The sequence below is a fragment of the Pteropus alecto genome, unplaced genomic scaffold (genome assembly GCF_000325575.1).
Source record: "Pteropus alecto unplaced genomic scaffold, ASM32557v1 scaffold177, whole genome shotgun sequence".
NCBI classification, from domain to species: domain Eukaryota; kingdom Metazoa; phylum Chordata; class Mammalia; order Chiroptera; family Pteropodidae; genus Pteropus; species Pteropus alecto.
The window spans coordinates 2,836,790-2,856,830 of NW_006442207.1; the positions used below are offsets into that span (position 1 = coordinate 2,836,790).

Genomic DNA, 20,041 nt, shown 5'->3' on the forward strand with positions numbered 1-20,041 from the left:
TGAGAACCTGGTCCCTGGAACTGATTCAAGACACTTGCTTTGGTGGAGGGCCCCCAGGGGACTCATTCTCCCTATCTGTCCTTCCTTTGCTTGCCTGGCCGTCTCTAGATAAATTACCACTTGCCAACGGGTCTTAGAAATATCTTAGAACGGCGTTTGTCCCGCTGCATATGTCGTTACTCAGAATAGAACCTACTTAAACCCAGCTTGGGATCCATTGGTAACAGATTTAGAAAAAGTCAACTATCTTTGGCAGCTCTAAAGTTCACTCCCCTCGAGAAGCACCCTCTTGTAATATTTTAAAATATACAATAATATGAGAAAACTCTTGGGGACTTGAGTTTCTGTCTTAACATTTGAGATAGATTTCCCCCTTGGAAGGGAAGCAATAAGAATAAACATTTTCAAAAGTCAGCTTCAACGTGTAATTATCAACAAACCAAACACACTTCTGTTTGGGGAGATGATGGCCTTGGGTGCAGGGCAGACAGGACTCAACTGCAGTTCCTACGAAAGGCTCAGCTTTAAAAAAGGAAAGTTGATTGATTAATATAAAATGTCATAGAAATGTCCAAGTGTTGGCTCCCTGAGGTGATAAAATACCAGGTTTTGGGTAACCTGCCAAGCTCCCACGTCAGGATTAATTGGCAGTCATATTAGTAACAGGCGTGACACAGGCGGTGCTATTGTTGGCATATCCCTTTGACTTGTACAAAATGATCACATGAAAAAAACAAAGAAATATTAAAAATTCTACTAATTATTACATATTCTACACACTTGTGTGGTCTGGTAGCTGGAAAAAGCTCAGAATATTTAAATCAAATATTCTGATGGATTGTACTGATCGCTTATTTAAAGTAAATATCTTTGGGAGGTGTAAATATTGGGAAAATCTGTATTTGGCATCGCAATACATCTCTTAACTCTGGTGGTGTAAAGTGAAGACTTCTCACAGTGACATTTGTAGGCCCCTGGTTTCCATGGTCAAATGGAGAATACAATGCTTGTAACCCATTTAACTCCTACGTGTTAGAGTATTTGAGTATCGAATTCGAATATTGAATATTAAAATACTGTATTTTAGAATATCGAAAATCATCTCTATCTGAAACAAGACTTTACATCCGGGAAGACTAGCATGCCTTACCTTTCAAGAGACCTAAACAAAGTCCATTTGTACTGGATAGGAACAGACAAGACCAGAAATGATTTCAGACCTCTTCTCAGAGTCTGGGTGTGGCAGGAGGGCGATTATCCAAACCTGCTAAATACCCAGGACTCCACTGGCTGTGACCAAGTGAAAAATTTAAGTGTTGTGTTTTAAAAGGAAAGCTGCCAATGGGTGTTCTGTAAATCATTTGTGCCAGCAGACTGACCCCATTATGTCAGCTAATCCTGGAAATACAGGAGGTAAATTTAAATCTTCTAGCATGAAGCACTTAATCAATATTCTAAATGTTTTTCTTGCAATTTATGCTAGCAGAGCAATGGGGCGCTTTGGCGTCCCGTTAATCTTCCAGTGGAGAAGTGCTTGAGAGCAAGGCCAGGGTGGTGGGATTTTGTACAGGAAGCTGGAAGGGGTGGGGGGAAGTGCTTATTTCCAAACCAGGCGCCTGGCGTGAGGACTCTCTACCTCTCTACTCACTCCACCCTTTCCGGTGGGCAGAGCTACCCTGCAGGCACCCCTCAGCCCCTTCTTTTTCATCTGCTATTGACAGCCAAATGCTGCTTTGCTGGGAAGAGCATGAGCTTGGGAGTTAGTTGGACCTGAGTGAGAATCCCAGCTTACTTCTTATTGCTGTGTGACTGGGGGCGTGTTTCTTACCCTCTCTGAATGTCTGCTGTAAAATATTATCCACCTCTTGGGTTTGTTGCGATGATAAAAAGGACTGATACCTGTAAGCAAAGGGCCCAACAGGTTTGGCCAACCCTCTGCATTGGGAAAGCGGCATCACTCTTATTGTTATTGAATAGATATGTTAGTGCTTTAAATCCGGACACCGGGGCTGTGAAGGAAGGCCTGGGGGTCAGGGACCATGGAGGGGGAAAGATCAAGCTCCTTAGATATTGCTTCCTTAGTTTGTCAGAAGTGTTTGAACCAACCAAGGGGTATCCTGCTGGTTCTAAGATGTGGCCATTGTAGAAAGACGTGAGGGAGGAGGGGAAGGAGTAGGGTGGTCCTTGGACACCAGGCTGAGAAGAAAGACAACCCGAAAGGCAATAAAGGACCAGGTCTGAGGGGTGTGAACTACCCCAAACTCCATCTCTCTGTGCGCAGAAAGAGTTTCCTGGGAGCGACAGCCTAGCAATCAATTTCTTGGATCTGGGACAGCAGTCAGATCTAGGTCCAGCCTAGGTACAGCCAGCGTGAGACTGTCTGCTAGGGGCTGTTGCCGCGTCCCTTTAACAGTACTGACATTGAGAAGAGGTGACACAATGGTAAACAGGAAACACTCTTAGTTGCAGAAAAGACAGTATTTGGTAACGAGCCCTGCCTCTGAGCTTCAAAGACCAGGATTTTGCAGTCTCTCTCATATCCGCACTCTACTAGCACTATTATTTGCTTAATATTTATCTTTAAACTCAATTAATAGATATACTGTTTATAGCATTTGAGAAACATTTGTGGATCAATGTGCTAGCCCTCAGTGTATATATGAAAATCACTATACGAATGTTACATTTAAAACAATAAAAAATGTTTGTATGCCACCTAAATAATGTCATATACACCAGTGGTCCCCAAGCTCCATTTTAGGAAGCTTTATAAACGATCTAATTAGATGACAGATTCCAGAACGATTTGTTTTTATAACTTGCATCACCTCTGCTTTTTATGGTCGGGCATTAATAAAGCAAATGTGCATATAGCACTTCCCATGAGCCAAGTCCTGATATAAGCACATCATGCATTTATATAGATACACACATTTAATCCTGACAGTAACCTTATGAGGTTAGTGGTATTATTCCCATTTTTGGGGGGTGGGGGAGACTCAGAGAGCCTCCCTCAGAAGAAGAGGACTAGCAAAGCAACATTGTCCCCTCTGTGCATTTTAAATGGCTACACTATATCACCTAAATCAGAGCACTTTTCTGTTTTGTTTCTGGATGACATTATTCATTCGGTGAAGATTGATTCAGTCCCTAAATTCCCGTCGAACATCTGGCAGGTCGAAGTTTCAGACTGGTTTGTAAACCAGCATGAAGAAATGAACTCGGTTTGGATGTCAGGCCCCGAGGTTAGCACAGACTCCACAGGTTGAGGACAGGGTCCCCAACAAGATCGCACTGACTTCAGATGCCAGACTCAGGGGTCTCAAAGCTGCCTGCATTTCTGACCAACAAGCCACAAATTCCGGGGTTCCCACGACCTTCTCAGTTTCAGTGACTTAGAACTCAAGAAAGCACTCTATTTACAACTACAGTTTTATTATAAAGGCCACAAATCAGGACTAGCCAAGTGAAGAGAGATTTAGGCTAAGCTCTGGGAGGATCTCCAGTGGAGAGCTTCTGAGCTGTCTTCTATGGAATTCCCTACGGAATAAGGTCACATCACCCTCTCGGCACATCAACGTGTTCACCAACTAGGAGTCTTCACCGAGCTTTAGTGGCCGGAGTTTTATTTGGGCTTTCATTACAAACGTATGACTGACAGAGACCTTGGACATGTGATTGAGGCAGGTCTTCCATGTCTCTTTGCTTCCTGGAGCTCAGGAAATTGGGCTGGCTGCATGTGGCTCTAAGCCCCAACCCCTTGACGGGGGCTTCCCTAGCAGAAAAGCTAAGCGGAAGGGCTCCCCCCATCCCCACCCAGGCTGCTTCCGGGCTCTCCCAGAAGGCTCACAGCAAAGCTCTGGGTGACCAAGTGGCCTCAGAGCCCTGCATGAGGAGCCCAGCTACTCCCAGCATGAAGAGGCTGCCAGTGGCCTCCCCAGGCTTAACCTTCCAGGTGCCAGCCGATGAGCTCAGAGGGAATCTGCATCCCAAAATCCACCCACGTCAGCCCTGGGAGGAAAGAGGCTGTTGTAACAACACTTTTTGAAATAGCTGCTTATAGAGTGTTTTCAAAGCCCTTCATCCAGCAGAGCTCTGGAATTCAGAATCCAAAATGGAGTATTACTCCATTAAGGCTGCCATACAATCCCGCGTGCCGACATCTGTTCTCAATTGTGTATTCAAAGCCTGTTGGAAATAGAAGCTTGCAGGACATAACCGGTACCAAAACCTGAGAATTTTACCATGGTCGGTAGGTGTGCGTATCACCCGGAATCACAGAGTGCGGTATTGTACATTGCATTAGTTTTCTAGAGCTGCTCTAACAAAGCACCACAGATGGGTGGCTTGAGCAATAGAAATTTATTTCTCACTGTTTTGGAGGCTAGTGGTCCAAGACCAAGGTGTCCGCAGGGTTGATTTCTCCTGAGGCCTCCCTCTCAGCTCACACACGGCTGCCCACTCTCTGTGTCCTCTCGTGGTCTTTCCTCTGTGCGTGAGCATCCCTGGTGTGTCTTATAAGGACACCAGTCTGAGTTGGTTAAGGCCCACCCGATGGCCTCGTTTGAACTTAACAACCTCTTTAAAGACACTATCTCCAAATATAGTCACATTCCGAAGTACTGGGGGTGAGGACTTCAATGGATGAATTTCGGAGGGACGCAATTCAGCCCATAATATTTGTGTAGGGGGCACGTACTCAGTCACTAAACTTTTGTCATTTTAAAAATCTCACTTATGGAGCAACTTTAAGGGGGAAAAATGCTGTTACCACAACAAACCTTTCTTGGTCAATGTGATCCTGCTAAGTGTCACTTGTGCAGTCTTTGGACCACACAAGAGAGGCTCTGACTCTTGGCTCGTCCTGTGGTGGAGGGGATGTGGGGAACGGTACCTGTCTTGGGGGAGGGGCACGAGCCCCCAGACCCAACCTGAGAACCTCAGGTGTTCTCTGCCTTGCTGAAGCAGATGTTACCAGATTTCCAGCTTCTGCAAACTTAATTCAAGTAATGATTTCTTTGTGATTGGCATGTTTGCATTGTAGCAAACTTTTTGGCTCAACATATTGTTAGAATACACAGTACTGTAATTTAAGATTATTTTATCAGCAGTAAAGGGTTTTATCATTCATTTAAAAAGTTGTAATGGGCTTGAGCATCTTTAGTATAGTTTAATAATATAGCATTTTATAGCTGGCTGTAAAATTTCAGATTACGGTTTTAGCAATTGTGCCATCCTATTTTATAGTTTAATAATTGTTCGAATGAAGAAGAGTCAAGTTCCTAAAAACCAATTTAATGACTTAGAAAAATAGCCTTTATCAAAATCTATTGCACACCCTTAATGAACCCAGATGTCACCTTTTCAACAAAGGCGGATCGTAGCATCTATTTTTCTCAACTACAAAGCCCTCCAAATTAAGCACATAGAATGTAGTATCTCTGAGTTATAATTTTTCTCCTTTTTTTTCTCTTTTATTCCTAATCTCTTATAACTATAGAATAAGCCTGTTTGCCGGGCACAAGGTGAACACCAGCTAGGCCAGGAGAGCTTCAGCAAGAACAGGCAGCCTTCAGATCTGTCTTGAGAAGGCTCTCCATTTTACAGATGGCCCCTCGATCATATTGCTTCTACCCCAGCTCCTCACTCTAAAAAGTCTCTTATTAATGCCTCTTGATAACCCATACTTCCCCATTCTGGGCAGAGGGTAGAACAACAGGGAGCTCTAAATTCTTACATGATTGTACACTATCATTAGGAGTAATAAAAGCATCAGCAGACAGCATCAGGGAGAAGGCACCGTCTCATGTTGTCACTGGGATTTTAGTTGGTCTTATTATATTTCCAGGATTTCCCAGGGGTCTGTTTTCAAACAACAGAAGGCAGTAAAAGAGCAAGTCCAGACCAGGTCCACACGCACAGTTACCTCGGAGCATGTCGGGCGTACCTTGGGAATATGGTCCAAGGACCCTTGGGTGCAGTGTGATTCCTGGGCAGACCAGCTTCGGCCCAGAGCCTTGTTTCTGTTACACAGAAATGGCAACGGTCAGGGCAAGTCCCATGTGTATGGGCGCCATCCTCTGGAGTGGAGGCCAGGGGCTTGGGGCTCATTTCCACTCTGTGTAATAAACAGTGGTGCCTGGTATGTGAGTGGTGAGGAGGCTGCCTCTGCACTGCCCACCTGGTAAGTAGGTTGGGCAGAGGTCACCCGCAGCAGCTAGAACCCCTGTCTTGCATCACCTTGAAAAGCTACAGGCCACCTTTCCTCTGTCTCCTGCTGAGTTCTCCCATTGCCTCACCCTTCTTTGTCAGCTCCAGAGAATTTCTAGTTGATATTTGGTGTTGGTTGGAACAACTTAAGGCTCTCCATCCCAATGGCCTGTAGGTATATTTTGCCAAATCACAGTCATCTTAGCAATGATGGCACAGCTGGAATTCATTCTTGCTGGCCAGGGACAGGCCTTTGCTCCAGGCTTCAGCTGTGTTCTCCGCCTATGACCTACGGCAGCGGGCGGCACCCTCTCTGTTCTAATGGGGTGAAGGGTAGTGATTCTGAGGTCCTGCGGCAAGTGGAGGCAACACCATCATTCGTTTTACTCCAAAACCAAACCCACTTTGAGATGCTATAACTCAGGCATAGACTGTGCCAATACTTGACAGGGGATCATGCAGATAGTCAGCCTACGGTGGCATGGTTGGTTCTCATTGTTGCCTTTTTAAGCAAAAGAGGCTGTTGTGTTTAAGACTGGAAAATACTGAAGAACCAGGCTTCTTGCTACAATAAAATCAAACCTTCTACCTTCTTGTGGACTCCAATGGAGAGTAGTTTAATCTCCTTAATCTTGGATTCATCACTTGCAATATGGGAATAATGAGCACTACCACCTAGGAGGGTTGTGATAATTAAACAAATTAAAATTCTTCAGCACAGTAACAGTGCCTCCAGCACAGTAACTATTTTATCATTTTTGTTTTAATCTTCCTGGTTAGTCTCTGCTAACCACGAGACAGAAGAAGCCTGTGCTTAAGGGTATTTGGTGACCTTTACCCCCAAATTCATCTGGGAAATGACCTTGGGTATCATACAGGGTGTGTACCGGCTTTAGGTTGAACCGATTTTTTATGATCATCCATTTATGTCTTTTTTTTTTTAACCACTTTTCTCAAAAAAATGAGAACATAAGAATGGAATGGAAAGACTAGGCCCCATCAGTACATTCTGGGAAGAGACATTGGGCCACCTGCACCTGTGGTCCAGAGGGCAGTAAGGCTGGTCCGTCAGAGGGACAGTAATTCAGCAGTTGGACAATCGCTTAACCCAATTGCTGGGTAATAAACATGCTTAATAAAAAGGAATAGGGAGTCTGCACCATCTTGGCTATAAATATGCTCTCTTGTTCTGGGTAAACTACGAGAATACCTCTGAGCACACTTAGATCACATACTATAAATAAATCCAATTTCTTGTATCCCCCGCTGACCTTTTATCCTTAGGACTTCTAACCAATGATACCTCCCTGAATAATCATCTCTGCCTTGTGCCTGAGCCACAGAGCTTACGGATGGGAGGAAAATGGCTCTGGTTCTCTTGGGGATGAGGTTCAATGAAGGGTTTTCCTCCCCTGCACCCCTCATATTTGTGGCCCAAGAGGAGTCACATCATGGATGAGACTGTTTAGAGAGGAAGCTTGGGATGAGGATGAGGGAGAAACATTGTGGGAATATCCCCCAGAGTGGCTGTCCTCTGCCTGCAGGTCCCTCAAGTACTCACCTCTGGGACTCTGGGGAGAACAAAACTTGCCAGGCCTGACTTGACCTCTGACCTCCAGCAGAAGTCACATTTGCCCAAGTTGCTGTGGTTTCTGGGGCGAGGCTTGGGAGGACCCCCTATGCCCTATACCCCTTGTTAGCCACTTTGTTGATTCTAGGCTGCCTGAGTCACCTCTGTTCATGCTGGTTGTGTGACCTTGGGCTGATTACTGCCCCCCAACACCCACCCCGCCCTGGAACCTTCCTCAGTGGTCAGCAGGATAACATGAACTGCTTGCAGGGGTCAGTCTAAGGATTCTGGGAGCTAACGTGGATGGTGTCTGGCATGGAGTCAGTATGCACGGGTCTGAGAGTCAGAGACCTGGTTCCAATCTTGGTGCAGCCACGCCAGTCTGTGGAGACCTGGACAAGTCCCAGCCTCTCAGAAATCCTGTTTTCTGGTCTGTACAAAAGGGGACTGCCCTCCTCAGAGAGCCCTTTCAGCCCTCGGGAGCACGTCGGACAACGTGTGGGGATCGCCATCAGCGGAGGCTGCTATTAACAGTGATCGTGACAGTCGTCATCGCTGTTAGCCTGCTCGGGTTTGCCTCTATTTTGCAGAATATTTTTCTTTGTCTACAAAAGCACATTTTTTTTAAGTTTTTACTTTTTTTGCTTTTACCTTGTTTTTTTGCTGCACCAAGGGTGCTCCATCTTCTAAACCCAAAGGCAAACAAAGGCCCTGGGTCCATTATGTCTCCAGGCCATGGCATTTTATATCAAACCTTAGTCACCACCATAAGTCACAGAGCCATTACGGGCCCGCACTCAGCTGCACGTAAATGCACAGGAGAATGAGAGGCTTAATAAATATCATCTGACGGTGACGAGGACGCGCGTCGGATGAGGTGGGCTCCGTGCACTTCTCATCAGGGACCACGATGGATCTTTCCTGTCGCTCTTGCACATTTGCGTTTCCGACTGCGCGTTTTGAGAAAACAAATGGTTCATTTTAGGGCCATCCCCCTAGTTCCCTTTACACTGCTGTGGCTGATTGTTCGTTCTACAAAACACTCCCCCCGTCTTGGAACGAAATGTCTTTCACACATTGTTTGGCATAATCTCATTGTTAATTGGGCATAAGTTTCTAAAATACAGCTTATAATTGCTTCTTATCTGAATATTTTACTAATTAAGGAAGTTAACCATGAATGGAAACACACAGTGTTCTGATGTTAGTTTGCCACGTGCAGTTGCCCCAACTTGGAGAAAAGCAAAATAGTTGTAAGTTGGCCCTGTGAAGTCACGGAAAGAAGAAAGGCCGGCTCCAGTGCCACATTAAGCTCCCTGCCGCAGACAGTGTCTGCACACGGCGCTACTTGCCCGTCCTCCCATCAGCGTTAAATTGCAGATGCGGGGCCGCGGGCATCCTCTTGATGCTGTGCCTGAGACTGACAGGCAAGCCCGAGGGATTGCTAAGCTAATGGAGGGCTGTTGATATATCTTACAGGACTGTATCTCTTTCAGTGCATTCATTTTTAAATTCGAGGAAACAGAGAAGGTCATGAGCCAGTTCTGTTTGATATGTTCACAAGCCAAATTAGCCTTAACTATTGCCTTTCTTTTTCCCCACCCCTGCCCGAATCCAACCACGACCAGCACAGGGACCACAGAGAGGCTAAGAGATCATCAACAGCAACTTGGATTTTCAAAGGACTTCTACCCAGAGTGTCGCATTTGATTCTCAAGACAACTCTGTGGTACCTCAGTAGGACAGGGATTATTGTCATTTTAGCTGATGGTTGAAAAGCCAGGACTAGGAGCAAGTTCTAAATCAGAGTAGAAGCTTTCTTAACTGACCTGCGTTTAAGCGACTCACCGCAGCAGCTGACCTCTCCATTTCGCTGTAAACATCAAATGCCCAAGTCCAAACGTGTGGCCTCCCTCCTGTGCTCATCTCTGCCCCTCTCTCTGTCCAGTGGAGAGGCGGGCTTAAAAGAGCCAGGTGCGTTTGTTCTCAGACCTTTTGGTACTGTCGTATCTAGTATTTGGCTTACATAATCGAATTAAATATTACATGAATGATTGAAATAAGAAGACAAAAGAAAGCAGAGTTGTTTCAGTGAAAACTCGGTCGAATATATTGGAAAAGGCAAACTCCTTGAAAATGCCTTTGGATTAGGTGTGGGTGAGGCAACTGTTAAAGACAGAAAAACTACAAACACGTAGAAAGATTGTGTACTGAGACTCATCTGCGGGTATCAAACAAATGTTATTCCTGTTTTAGAGGAACTAAACCTGGAAGCTGTAGACCATGAATTATGGGTATAGATTATGTAGAACATAAGCCAGGGAACTCCAATCAGCAAACTCTTTAAAAAACTGCTCTTTAAGAAGGTAGCCTTGGTCATGTATCCAAAAATCAGAAAATAAATGACGTTCAGATTTTAAATTAAAATATTTGATATGATACCTACAATGGAATATTATTCGGCCTTTAAAAAGAAGGAAATCCTGCCATATGTGACAACATGAGTGAATCCAAAGGACATTCTGTTAAATGAAATAAGCCAGTCACAGAAGAACAAATGACTCCACTTATCTGAAGCATCTAAAATCATCAGACTCATGGAAGCAAAGAATAGAATTTTGGTTTCTAGGGACTGGGGGATGGGGAATGACGAGTTACTCTTCGTCAGGTGTAAAGTTTCAGTTATGCAAGGTGAATGAGTTCTAGAGACCTGCTGTGCATTGTGCCAATAGAAACAATGCTGTATTATACACTTAAACACTTGTTAAGAGGGGAGATCTCATGTTGAGTATTCTTAGCACAATTAAAAAAAGAAGCTTTGAAATTTTAAAAGGTTTCGTACAAATGGATAATTTTTAAGCCATTTAATGATTTTGCCCTTTAACTTAATTTCTTAGTTGACCAATGACCTATGGGCCCGGTCCCCAATCCTGTCAGGTAAGAGGGTTTCTATTCTAGGCTTGACCCTAAGCTCAACCTAAATAGCACTGTTAAACTTGAAACACCTCACGGGTGCCAGGAATCTAAGAACGTCTAGATTCTAGAACATGAATGAATACAGGTCACCTTCGAGGCTACAAACGGCCACCTCTCCCTACCCACCTCCCCCAGCACACACAATCTGGCATCATGTCAGTTTACAGCACTCAGGGTATGGAGACCTCCTCTAAACAGCCCAGCTGGCATCTGAGCCTGTGCCTCTTCCCAGTAAGGAAGCTCAGCTTCAGGCTTCCAGACCCTTCCCCACCCCCATCTTATGACCAGGCTTCACCTACCCAGAGCCAGCCAGACTAACTAAACTTGGCATCCCATGGGCCTTCCTAAACCTGTGCTGAGTGAAATATCTTTATAAGGCCTTCTTAGAGCTTAATGTAATGAAAGCCTTTTGGCCGAGGTTCAGGCAATATGTAGACAGTGTCTTAGAGGGAGCAGGGAGAAGAGATAAGGCAGAAAAGCTGCCAAAGGATTATCACCAGGCCCTTCTCAGAAGAGCAAGCATCCCATCTCGCTCTTGCCCTCCTCATAGCCCCTCGGTCCTTTCCTGCCCTGTGCCAGGGTCCCTAGGACCTACAGAAGTCAGCTTGGAGGAAATGGATCCCTTCCCCACAAAGCACAGACTCTGAAAGATAAGCCCCCAAGCTCAGGGCCTCAGAGCAAACCTTATTTATGTGTCCACTTGTTTTATGTAGCTGACTTTACTGCAAATTATTCAGACCAGTGGTTGCAAGTGGTTGTTACCAAGTTTGTAGGAAAAGCAAATCACCACGAAGGTGAGTTTTAAATAGACAGTGGCAGGGATTTTAGAAAGGCTGGCCAACTGCTTGTGACCAGACCAGCAGTAAAACCTCCCTTGGATCTCCCCAATCCGATAGGGAGAATCCGAAAAGCTGGAAAGAGTATAAGACTGCAGAGCACCGGTCAGATCACCATGACTTCGCCTGCATGCACCAGCACATTGCTGCTTTTTTTCTTTTTTTATTGTGCAGAAATTATCGGGCAAATATGTACCGAGTGCACCACCGAATTGTTATACAGTAAGTACTCCCCATAAAATCAGGTGTATAGGCCTGTAAAATCAGGTATATAATGTGTAATCAGGCGGGTCGGTTTTATTAAAATGCAATGTGAAAAATGCACACTCTGAAGCAGAGAACTGTGCTTAGTTATCCTTCAGAATTAGTTGCCCATCCTTCTTCCTATGTTTTGTCTTACAAGAAAATGTAAGGTGTGTAGATTTAAATTGAGAAATAGCTTTGCGTTCTGGACTATTTGGGGGAAGAAGTCATGCAATGATTTTCCCTAGCAAAGGTCCAATTTATGCTGCAGAAAAGACTCATATGCTAATAAACTGGTATTGACAAGTGTGATAGATGCAGCTAGGTACTTAGTGAGTGCTGGAGAGCAAAGTTGATTGCATTTTACAGTCTGTGTATTTCTCTGTTTATTGCTTGTATTCTGTCATTAAGCAAACAGGTTCCTAATATAGCAAATCTCTCTAATCAGAAAAGCAAGAGAGAAAAGAACCAGAAGCATCATTAATTATGACCATTTGGCTGCAGCCTGGACAGTCTGTTGCTATTGGATTGGGCGACTTCCTCTGTTTTAATTTTCTGGAGGTAGAACAGAAACTGGCTTTTCTTATGCATGGAGGAAAGTAGAGAAATGTTCCATGCCCTGCTGGCTGACAGCTGCCTAAAAACCTGAGATTAAACACTGGCTTCTCTACAGAAATGGAGTCCTGGGGCAGCAAAGGCCGGGTTTCGAGTGGGTGCCCTTTTAAGTCCCCAGTTCCATAAACAGAGCAAGCGTGCTGCTCCAGAGGCTGACCGCTGGTCCCCGAGGCTGGGGAGAGCCTAGCGTGGGCAGAATTCGTGTGTGACGCCCAGTGGCCGATGAGTGGGCCTGACTGCGAGCTATAAATTATGTGTGTGCCCGTGAGTTCTATACAGGAAAACCGTTGGCACCATGGCAGGCTTTCCAGTAGCTAATCACAGGGGTAAAAAGCAGGAGAGTAGTCGGTCTGACTCCAGGTAACAGAGGTTAACAGCATCTAATGCATTTATTAACCCTCTAGTGCCAGGGACTGGTGAGGTCTGGCTCTGCAATTACAGTGACATGGAAATTCTATTACGTGACGTGCCTGGACTTGTGGATAACTGCCAGTGACAATTTTATAACACTGCTGGAGGGACAAGGCTTATGAAGTGCCTAAAGAACAGGTTCCCCGCATTTCCAGAATGACCGTAGGGCTACTGGTTTGGGGGGTGGGTTTCCCCAGTATCATTTTCATCTCTCCATGTTTGAGATGAAAACCCTGGGTGTTCTGGTGTGGTGTTTCCCCCGGCTCGGAGTCGGGAATCATCCCCCATAACCATATAACTATCAATTCGCTGTTATGGAGCACTCTTTCATAAAAGAGATTAAATAATTTATTTTCGACATGCTGTAACAATGGTTAAACTTGACTTTGAGAAAAATGAATCCATTCTCTTCTTCTTTTCCCTCTTTTTAAAGAGAGATCCTATTTTAAAGTCACAGACTGTAAAGCCTTGTGTCTAGAGAGGCCGGGGCTGGCGCCCCTGCACAACCCGTTAGCGAGCAGGGGCGCTGAGCCCACAGACAGGACCTCGAGTGCTGTCCAGCACTCTCAGTGTTACACCCTTGGTTTCACTGGTCTGGAACTCGGCGATGAAAGGTGTTCTTCTAGTTTCAAGCTCCCCTTCTATCTTACACGATCGAAGACGTTTGTTTTGTTTTTAACTTTCTTGGGACCGTCCCAATTTTCATCAACCGAGACAGCATTTAAAGTATGTAAATACTCTTGACAATGGTTAAAAGTGGGGGATGCCCTGTAATTTTTCATGTTAGCATTTATCATACCTGACTCAGCACACAGTGATAACTTTGATGATGTTTTCAAAAATGCTCAGGACAAAAGCCTTTAAGATATGGAAATAACAGGTTGCTCATGCTTCTAAAATGGACTTTAAGAGCTGGGTTTTCTTAGGTGGACTCTGGATCTGCAGAGATAGATGTCTGACCTCAGGGGTCACTGGCAGGGTTCAGATTGCATACAAGACTGATAAGCGTGCAACCAGCCTGACGTATACAGGTCGTAATTCCCCATCTCTGCTCCTCCATCTGCCGCTAATGAACCCTAAGGGGGACTGGACATCCAGCCTAACAGTGCTCTGCCTGGAGTGGATGCCACTCAGTGCAAGCAGATCGGACTCAGCCCTCCTGTGATCGTGCTAGGTTCAGGTAGAACTCCAAGGCTGCTCTGCTCGGACCTCCACCCAGACCTCTCTGGGGAAGCTGTATTAATGCACTAAGTAAGCCAGTGTGCATAGACTGCTAAGCCTCTGGAGTGCTAAGTGCTTCTGTGGGTTGAGGAGGTATTTAACAAGAGAGGCATTTTCTCAGAGCATCAGGAGGGGCCCGGCTGCACTCTATTACTTTAACTCAGCAGTTCAACCAGTTATGCCAACCAGTATTGTCCACCAGACAAGGTGAGCTTGGGGTTGCTGCCTCCAGATTTAGTGAAGCTGGTGGGGCTACAGAGAGGCAAGGCCAGAAGTTGACCATTTCCTTTACATAGAGGCCAGCAAGACGCCCGCTTTGTGGGGAAGAAGAGCCCAGAGACGTTGCAGACTTAGAACTGGTCTAAATGCATTTTCTTGAGTGATCGAACAGCTGTCCCCGGCCACTCGCAGATGGAAGACAAGAGCCTGGGAATTTAGACCTGAGAATGTCTACCTGGTTGTACGCCACAATCGTGTACACAGCTGAATGCTCAGTGACTAACGAAGACTAGAAATCTACCTATGCAGATCTAGAGTCCACTCTGGAAAATCTGTGAGGAGACCTTCCTAGTCCACAGGTGGAAGCCCCTTTATGATCATTTAGTAATGGTGGGTACTCGACCAGGTTCCTGAAGTGACTGAGACGTATGGCCAGTGAGCATCTCAGGTTGTGTGCGCAATGAGGAAAACACGTGTGCTGGTTGCTAACTATACAGAACAAAGGAGGGAGGAAGCCTACCTAGCCCTTAGAATTCTTAGAGGCCGCTGTGGTCAAGTTTAGCTGTGACAGCGAATACAGAAACAACTTGAGAGTTGCAATGGGTCCCAGACTAGAAGATGGGCTGCCTTCTCTGCGCATCTCAGTGAACTTCTTAGTTATGCAAAAGCCCTTAGCAAAGGTGTATGCCTTTTGGAGATTATGGCCTAGAAAAGAAAAGACGAAATGTGATGTTTTAGGGCTGTTTGGGTGTCTGGGCACAATTCCAATTTATTTCCTGCACAGAAATAAAACATGTAAAGTTCTACACATTATCCTCTGCAGGTATCAATGCAATGGACCAGATTTGCTATTAATATAGATTAAAAGTAGGCTTTTGAGTAAGGTTCAATTCCTCTTTCAATTTCCCCTCTGATCTTCTTACACATAACATTTAGTGACCTTTGAACAGCCTGGGGATGCTTCACAGTATCTTATTCTTGATGCCTGTTTAAAGGTTTCTATTTCATATTCACAGCTGGCATATGCAAATATAGGTAAAGATTATGATGCCTCCCAAGCATTATGGCCAATAAATTACTCCTTGGGTGAAGATGCTATCATTTCAGCCTAGCATGTTTTCAATGAGTTGCAAAATCTTCCCACAACGGGTGGCCTGCCAATGCCAGTCACGCAGAGCTGTCTGCCCAGGAACTCCTCGATTCTGGCGTGATGCTTAACCAGGCTTATCCTGTTGGTGAATGAGCTCTCTGTCTTTCAATGCCACTGGGCTTCTGTTCTGGAGGGGAGGTCCTGGGAGGGGTCGTGTGGATTTGGGGGGCAGGTAGAGCATGAACAGCCAAGCATACCAGGGTGTCCTGGGAGAAAGACTGTTTTGATTCAAGAGTTTTGGAGACCTGGTCTATCTCCTGACTCACAAGTAAACTCCTGTGTGACCTTGGAGGAGTCGCCTAACTTCTCTGCACTCTTCATTGTTTTGCTTTTATAAAATGAGAGGGCCGTCCTGGGTCAGCAGTTTTCATTGTAATTGTTTGAGCACTGAACCTTTCCTTCAACTCCAGTCTCAGGTAGAAGCCCCTGGAGATTTATTCTAGTTGCAAGGAAATAGGGAGCTTAAAGTTTTCACAGCTCAGCCCCGTGCAGCTGTCCTGGACATAGTTTTAAGATGACTGGATCGGGGACCCTTCTGAAAGCGTCCCTGCCCTGTGGGGCAGTGAGCTCCCAAGCAGTGAGTGCTTTATGCAGTAGAGAGCAGCGCCCTGAGCTACATCCCTTCAGTCAAATCATCGTATGCCCAGCATTGGAAAATAGCTCAGTGTTTTGTTGACTGGAGCAACATATAAACAAATGAACAAATGAGCTTCAGGAAGACCTATCCTCGTATTGCTAATAAATAGGTATTTTTATTGCGACATTTTTACCTCAGAGGCACTTCCCGAAAATTAACACTTAGAAATATAAATGAGTTCAAAATATAAATGACTTCAAAACTTTGTCTTCAGTAACCCAGCCCTATGCTGCCTCCAGAAGCCACACGTAGCTACTGAGCCTTAGAAATGGGGCAGGTCCAAATCAAGACGTGCTGTGTCCGATTTTGAAGACTTGAGTATGAAAAAAAATGTAAAGTATCTCAGTAATTTTTATATTGATTACATGTTGAAATGGTAAATATTGTGTTAAATAAAATATGTTGTTAAAATTAACTTCATCAGTTATCTCTTTGCCTACATGGCTACTAGAAAATTCAAAATTATATATGGGGCTCACAGTTGTAGCTCACAGATTCCTATTGATGGCACTGCCCTTGACAGTTGATTAATGGATTGTTTGTTAGTAATTACTCTTTCGTGTTATGTAGGGGTGATTGTCTCTGTATGTGTTTTTGTCTTTCCCAAAGAAATCTAACATGTCGGGCAGTACACATCTCTGCCTTTCTGATGTGAGTTGTGTTTCTTTCTGGATCTCTCTGCATTTCTAGAGACAGAGACTTTGGGCCCCCTGGGGCAGGGTATGATGTGAGGGGCTCAACGACAACAAGGTTCCTGAAAGAACGAAAGAATGTAAGGCACCCCCATGTCCCTCTGGCCTTGGAACAAGGTACAGTCATCGCATCCCAGTACGCAGAGTTAGAAGTGCGTGTGGGACCTGGGGTCTTCACCTCAGAACTGGACCCAGCATGAAGACTATTGTCCCAATACCACAGTCATATAAAATCATTGGGCCCAGATAACTCTCACTGCTTACTGGATGTCCTCAACCTACAGTTCCTTTAGTTGCCATAGCACCCCAGAGGTAGCTAGGGCAGGCCAAGTTCCTCTCCCCAGTTTACAGGTGAGGAGATGGATGATCCTGTCATGATCATTGTGGTGAGATGCAGCATAATGGGCTTGAGGGGATGCTGGGTGGGGATGGAGTAATGGGTCCTGGGGAAGGACAGCTGTGCTGACTGGGAGTCTGGAAGTCTGGGTTCTGGGCTGGGCTCTCCTACTGACGAGCAGGGCAGGTTCTTTCTCTATAAAACCTAGAGTTGAATTGCCAGTCCGGGGAAAGGCTACTGCTGCCTGCTCTGCTGGTTTCCAATGGGATTTGTGATCCATCTCTGTGTGAACCAGTACTTGACTGGGCAAGTTTTCTGAGGTGATCCTTCCTGCCCTCCTTCCACGATGGGGAGGGACAGCCAGCATTCCTCCTCAGTCAGTGGTACCCAGAAGGAGAAGGGTTCTATGTTGCATAGTACTGGGGTATCTGGGGAATTGGAGAGAAACAGCCAGGATATCTCAGTTCACATTTTTCCCCCAAATGGATTTTAAAAGCCATAAGAGAAGAGCAAGAAGATAAACATTGACCAGACATTTTATCAAAAGTGTCTAATTCTCACCCCAATTCAAGATCCTTCCCATAAAACTTTAAGTCAGGGAATTACAGTGTCAGTCAGCGTAAATCCTGGGTCAGCTTTGGTGAGTGGTGTAGCTCGCTGGTGCGAGGGTAGGGGAGGGAGAGAGAGAGTGTGTGGTTAAAATATACTGTGATAGAATGAATACATGCAGTGAGTGATAATGAAAATGTTCTTTCTTACAGCGTGATTATGAAAAGGATGGTCTCGCTGGTGCCTCCAGCCACATAACCACAAAATCAATGGCCGCTCCTCCAAGCTGTGGTCTGAGCCCACTGCTGATTCTGGTGGTAACCGCCCTGTCCACTCTTTTATCTTTATCTTTGGCAGAAACATTGTAGCTGCATTTAGAAAACAATATGGACATGTAAAAAGACAAAAACCAAGTTATCTGTTTCCTGTCCTCTTGTATATCTGAAATTCCAGTTTTAGGCGCTCAGTTGAGACATCGATTGCTAAAACGGTTTCATCCAACTGGAACTTTTTTCCTTTTTTTTTATTTTTTATTTTTCAAAGAAAGTTTCTTGTGATCCTTCGGGCTTCTGTGGGATACCCAGTGCAGTGCTACGTTCCAAACTCAAAAGGCTTTGGGGTACATTGTATGATAAAGGGATGGTTTGTAAATTTGGCTGTCAAGCAAACGGGGGCCATTTTTTTCATGATGATGATGATGATGATTTTAACAGTTTATCTCTGGCCTTTATTAGCTAGCTAAGGAGTTATAATATTGCTCAAGAATCTTCCGTATTTCATGTAATGGCTTTCATTTCTGATGACATAATTGCAGCTTAACAAGCTTTCCTCGTCACAAATCAAAGATTCTCATCAAGAGAATCCTGATGGACGATGTGCAAACAAGCTTCTACCAATGTTTCCACACATCCCAGCCTTTTCCCTCTAATGTTTATGTTCCGTCAACAGTTCTGCACGCTCTTACAAAACAAAAAGCACCTGTCACATCCAGATGTCGTGTCTGTCTTCTAGTCAAAATAGAGAGCGAAAGCGGGTGTGAAACTGCACAGAACCTTGATCGGTGAATGACATTCTCCTAAGCCTTATCCAAATGAGAAGCCCTTAAACTAATAAGAGTCAAATATAGCTGAAGCATCACTCTAATACTCTTTACATGTATGAGGTTATATGTAGAAAAAAAATTTACTACTAAATCGTTTCAACTATTGGCTTTCTATATTTTGAGAGTAACGATAACCGTCTCCATTTTTTTTACTGATGGTTTAATACAAAAATACACGGAGTTTGTTTTCCTTTCCTAAGTAGTGTTAGCTCCAATGTGAACTTCAGGAATACAGCTCTTCAAAAGCAGACTCTGAGGAGCCTCGTGCTTGAGCAGAAAGCTCTGCATCACGTTACTGTGGACAGGCAGGATGAAACGGAGCAGCCAAGCACTGTCTTTTATCATTTCTTGAAATGCAAGAGTGCATACCTGTGAGGAGCCCGGCGGCCATTCGTAAATGTTCTGCAGCGTCGAAAGGCACCTTTGCCAGTTGACACAATTCAGTACCTTGGTTTTCCTGTTCCCTGAGAAAGGCAGCTCGGACTGGGACGGGACGGGGACATGCCACCCTCTCTTCGGTAGCAGACCCATGCCGGGGTACACAGTTCTTTTCCCAAGGATTGTTTTTACTCCCAACGGCGATGGCGTGGCCGCTGTTTAGAGCAGTGTCGTCTGAAGGTTATCGGGAATCTGCTTGCATCTTTTTCTGTGTCCTCTGTGACAGACCGTGACCGAGTCTGTGAAAAAAACATTCGTGGATTGAGAAGGTCGACGTGGGGTCTGTGGAGATGAGCTGGTTGGCACAGGTTGACACAGAACAGAACAGGACTGAGGATGGAAGGCGTCTGGTCTGTTCACGACACATCATCTTCCGCTTAAACAGATTGACCCTAAAAGTACACTTTTGAAGTCTGGTTGAAATGGTGAGATTCAGAATCTACAATGATCGAGTGCCGGTAGCCATGTTTCTCCAAAACTGAGTAGAGAAGAGGAGACCACCTTCACAGAGTGCTGCGGGCACTAGCTAGCTTGCTTCTCACATCGGGGGAGGGGCTGGCGGAGGGAGCCCGCGGTGCACATGTCACACTGATCCCCTCTGCCCTCTGACATTTGCCTTGTCAGAATCCAGTTACAGGGCTGGAAAATCTGTTAAATCCAAGATGAAGGCATAGTCTTAGCATTATTGGTGTTTGAAGTACATTTATATCCAAATGTTAATAAACATAAATGTATAATACTAAGTACTAACTTCCTTCAAAATGTTTTCAAGGGAAATTCATCAAACAAATTTGATTAGCGAAAGGATTCGTGAAGACTCTCACTTTGAATAAAT

General features: G+C 45.0%; 1 protein-coding gene across 2 annotated transcripts in view; it reads left to right on the forward strand.

The window, feature by feature from the left end:
* Positions 1 to 19,810, forward strand: part of GFRA1 (GDNF family receptor alpha 1) — a 195,458-nt gene extending 175,648 nt beyond the window's left edge. For both annotated transcript variants that reach the window (XM_006920938.2, XM_025039133.1), the window contains 2 exons: positions 16,698 to 16,739; positions 17,879 to 19,810. In XM_006920938.2, the coding sequence (XP_006921000.1) occupies positions 16,698 to 16,739; positions 17,879 to 18,034 (198 nt within the window). In that variant the 3' untranslated portion in view covers positions 18,035 to 19,810. The remainder of the gene's footprint in view (positions 1 to 16,697; positions 16,740 to 17,878) is intronic.
* Positions 19,811 to 20,041: the final 231 nt, after the last annotated feature.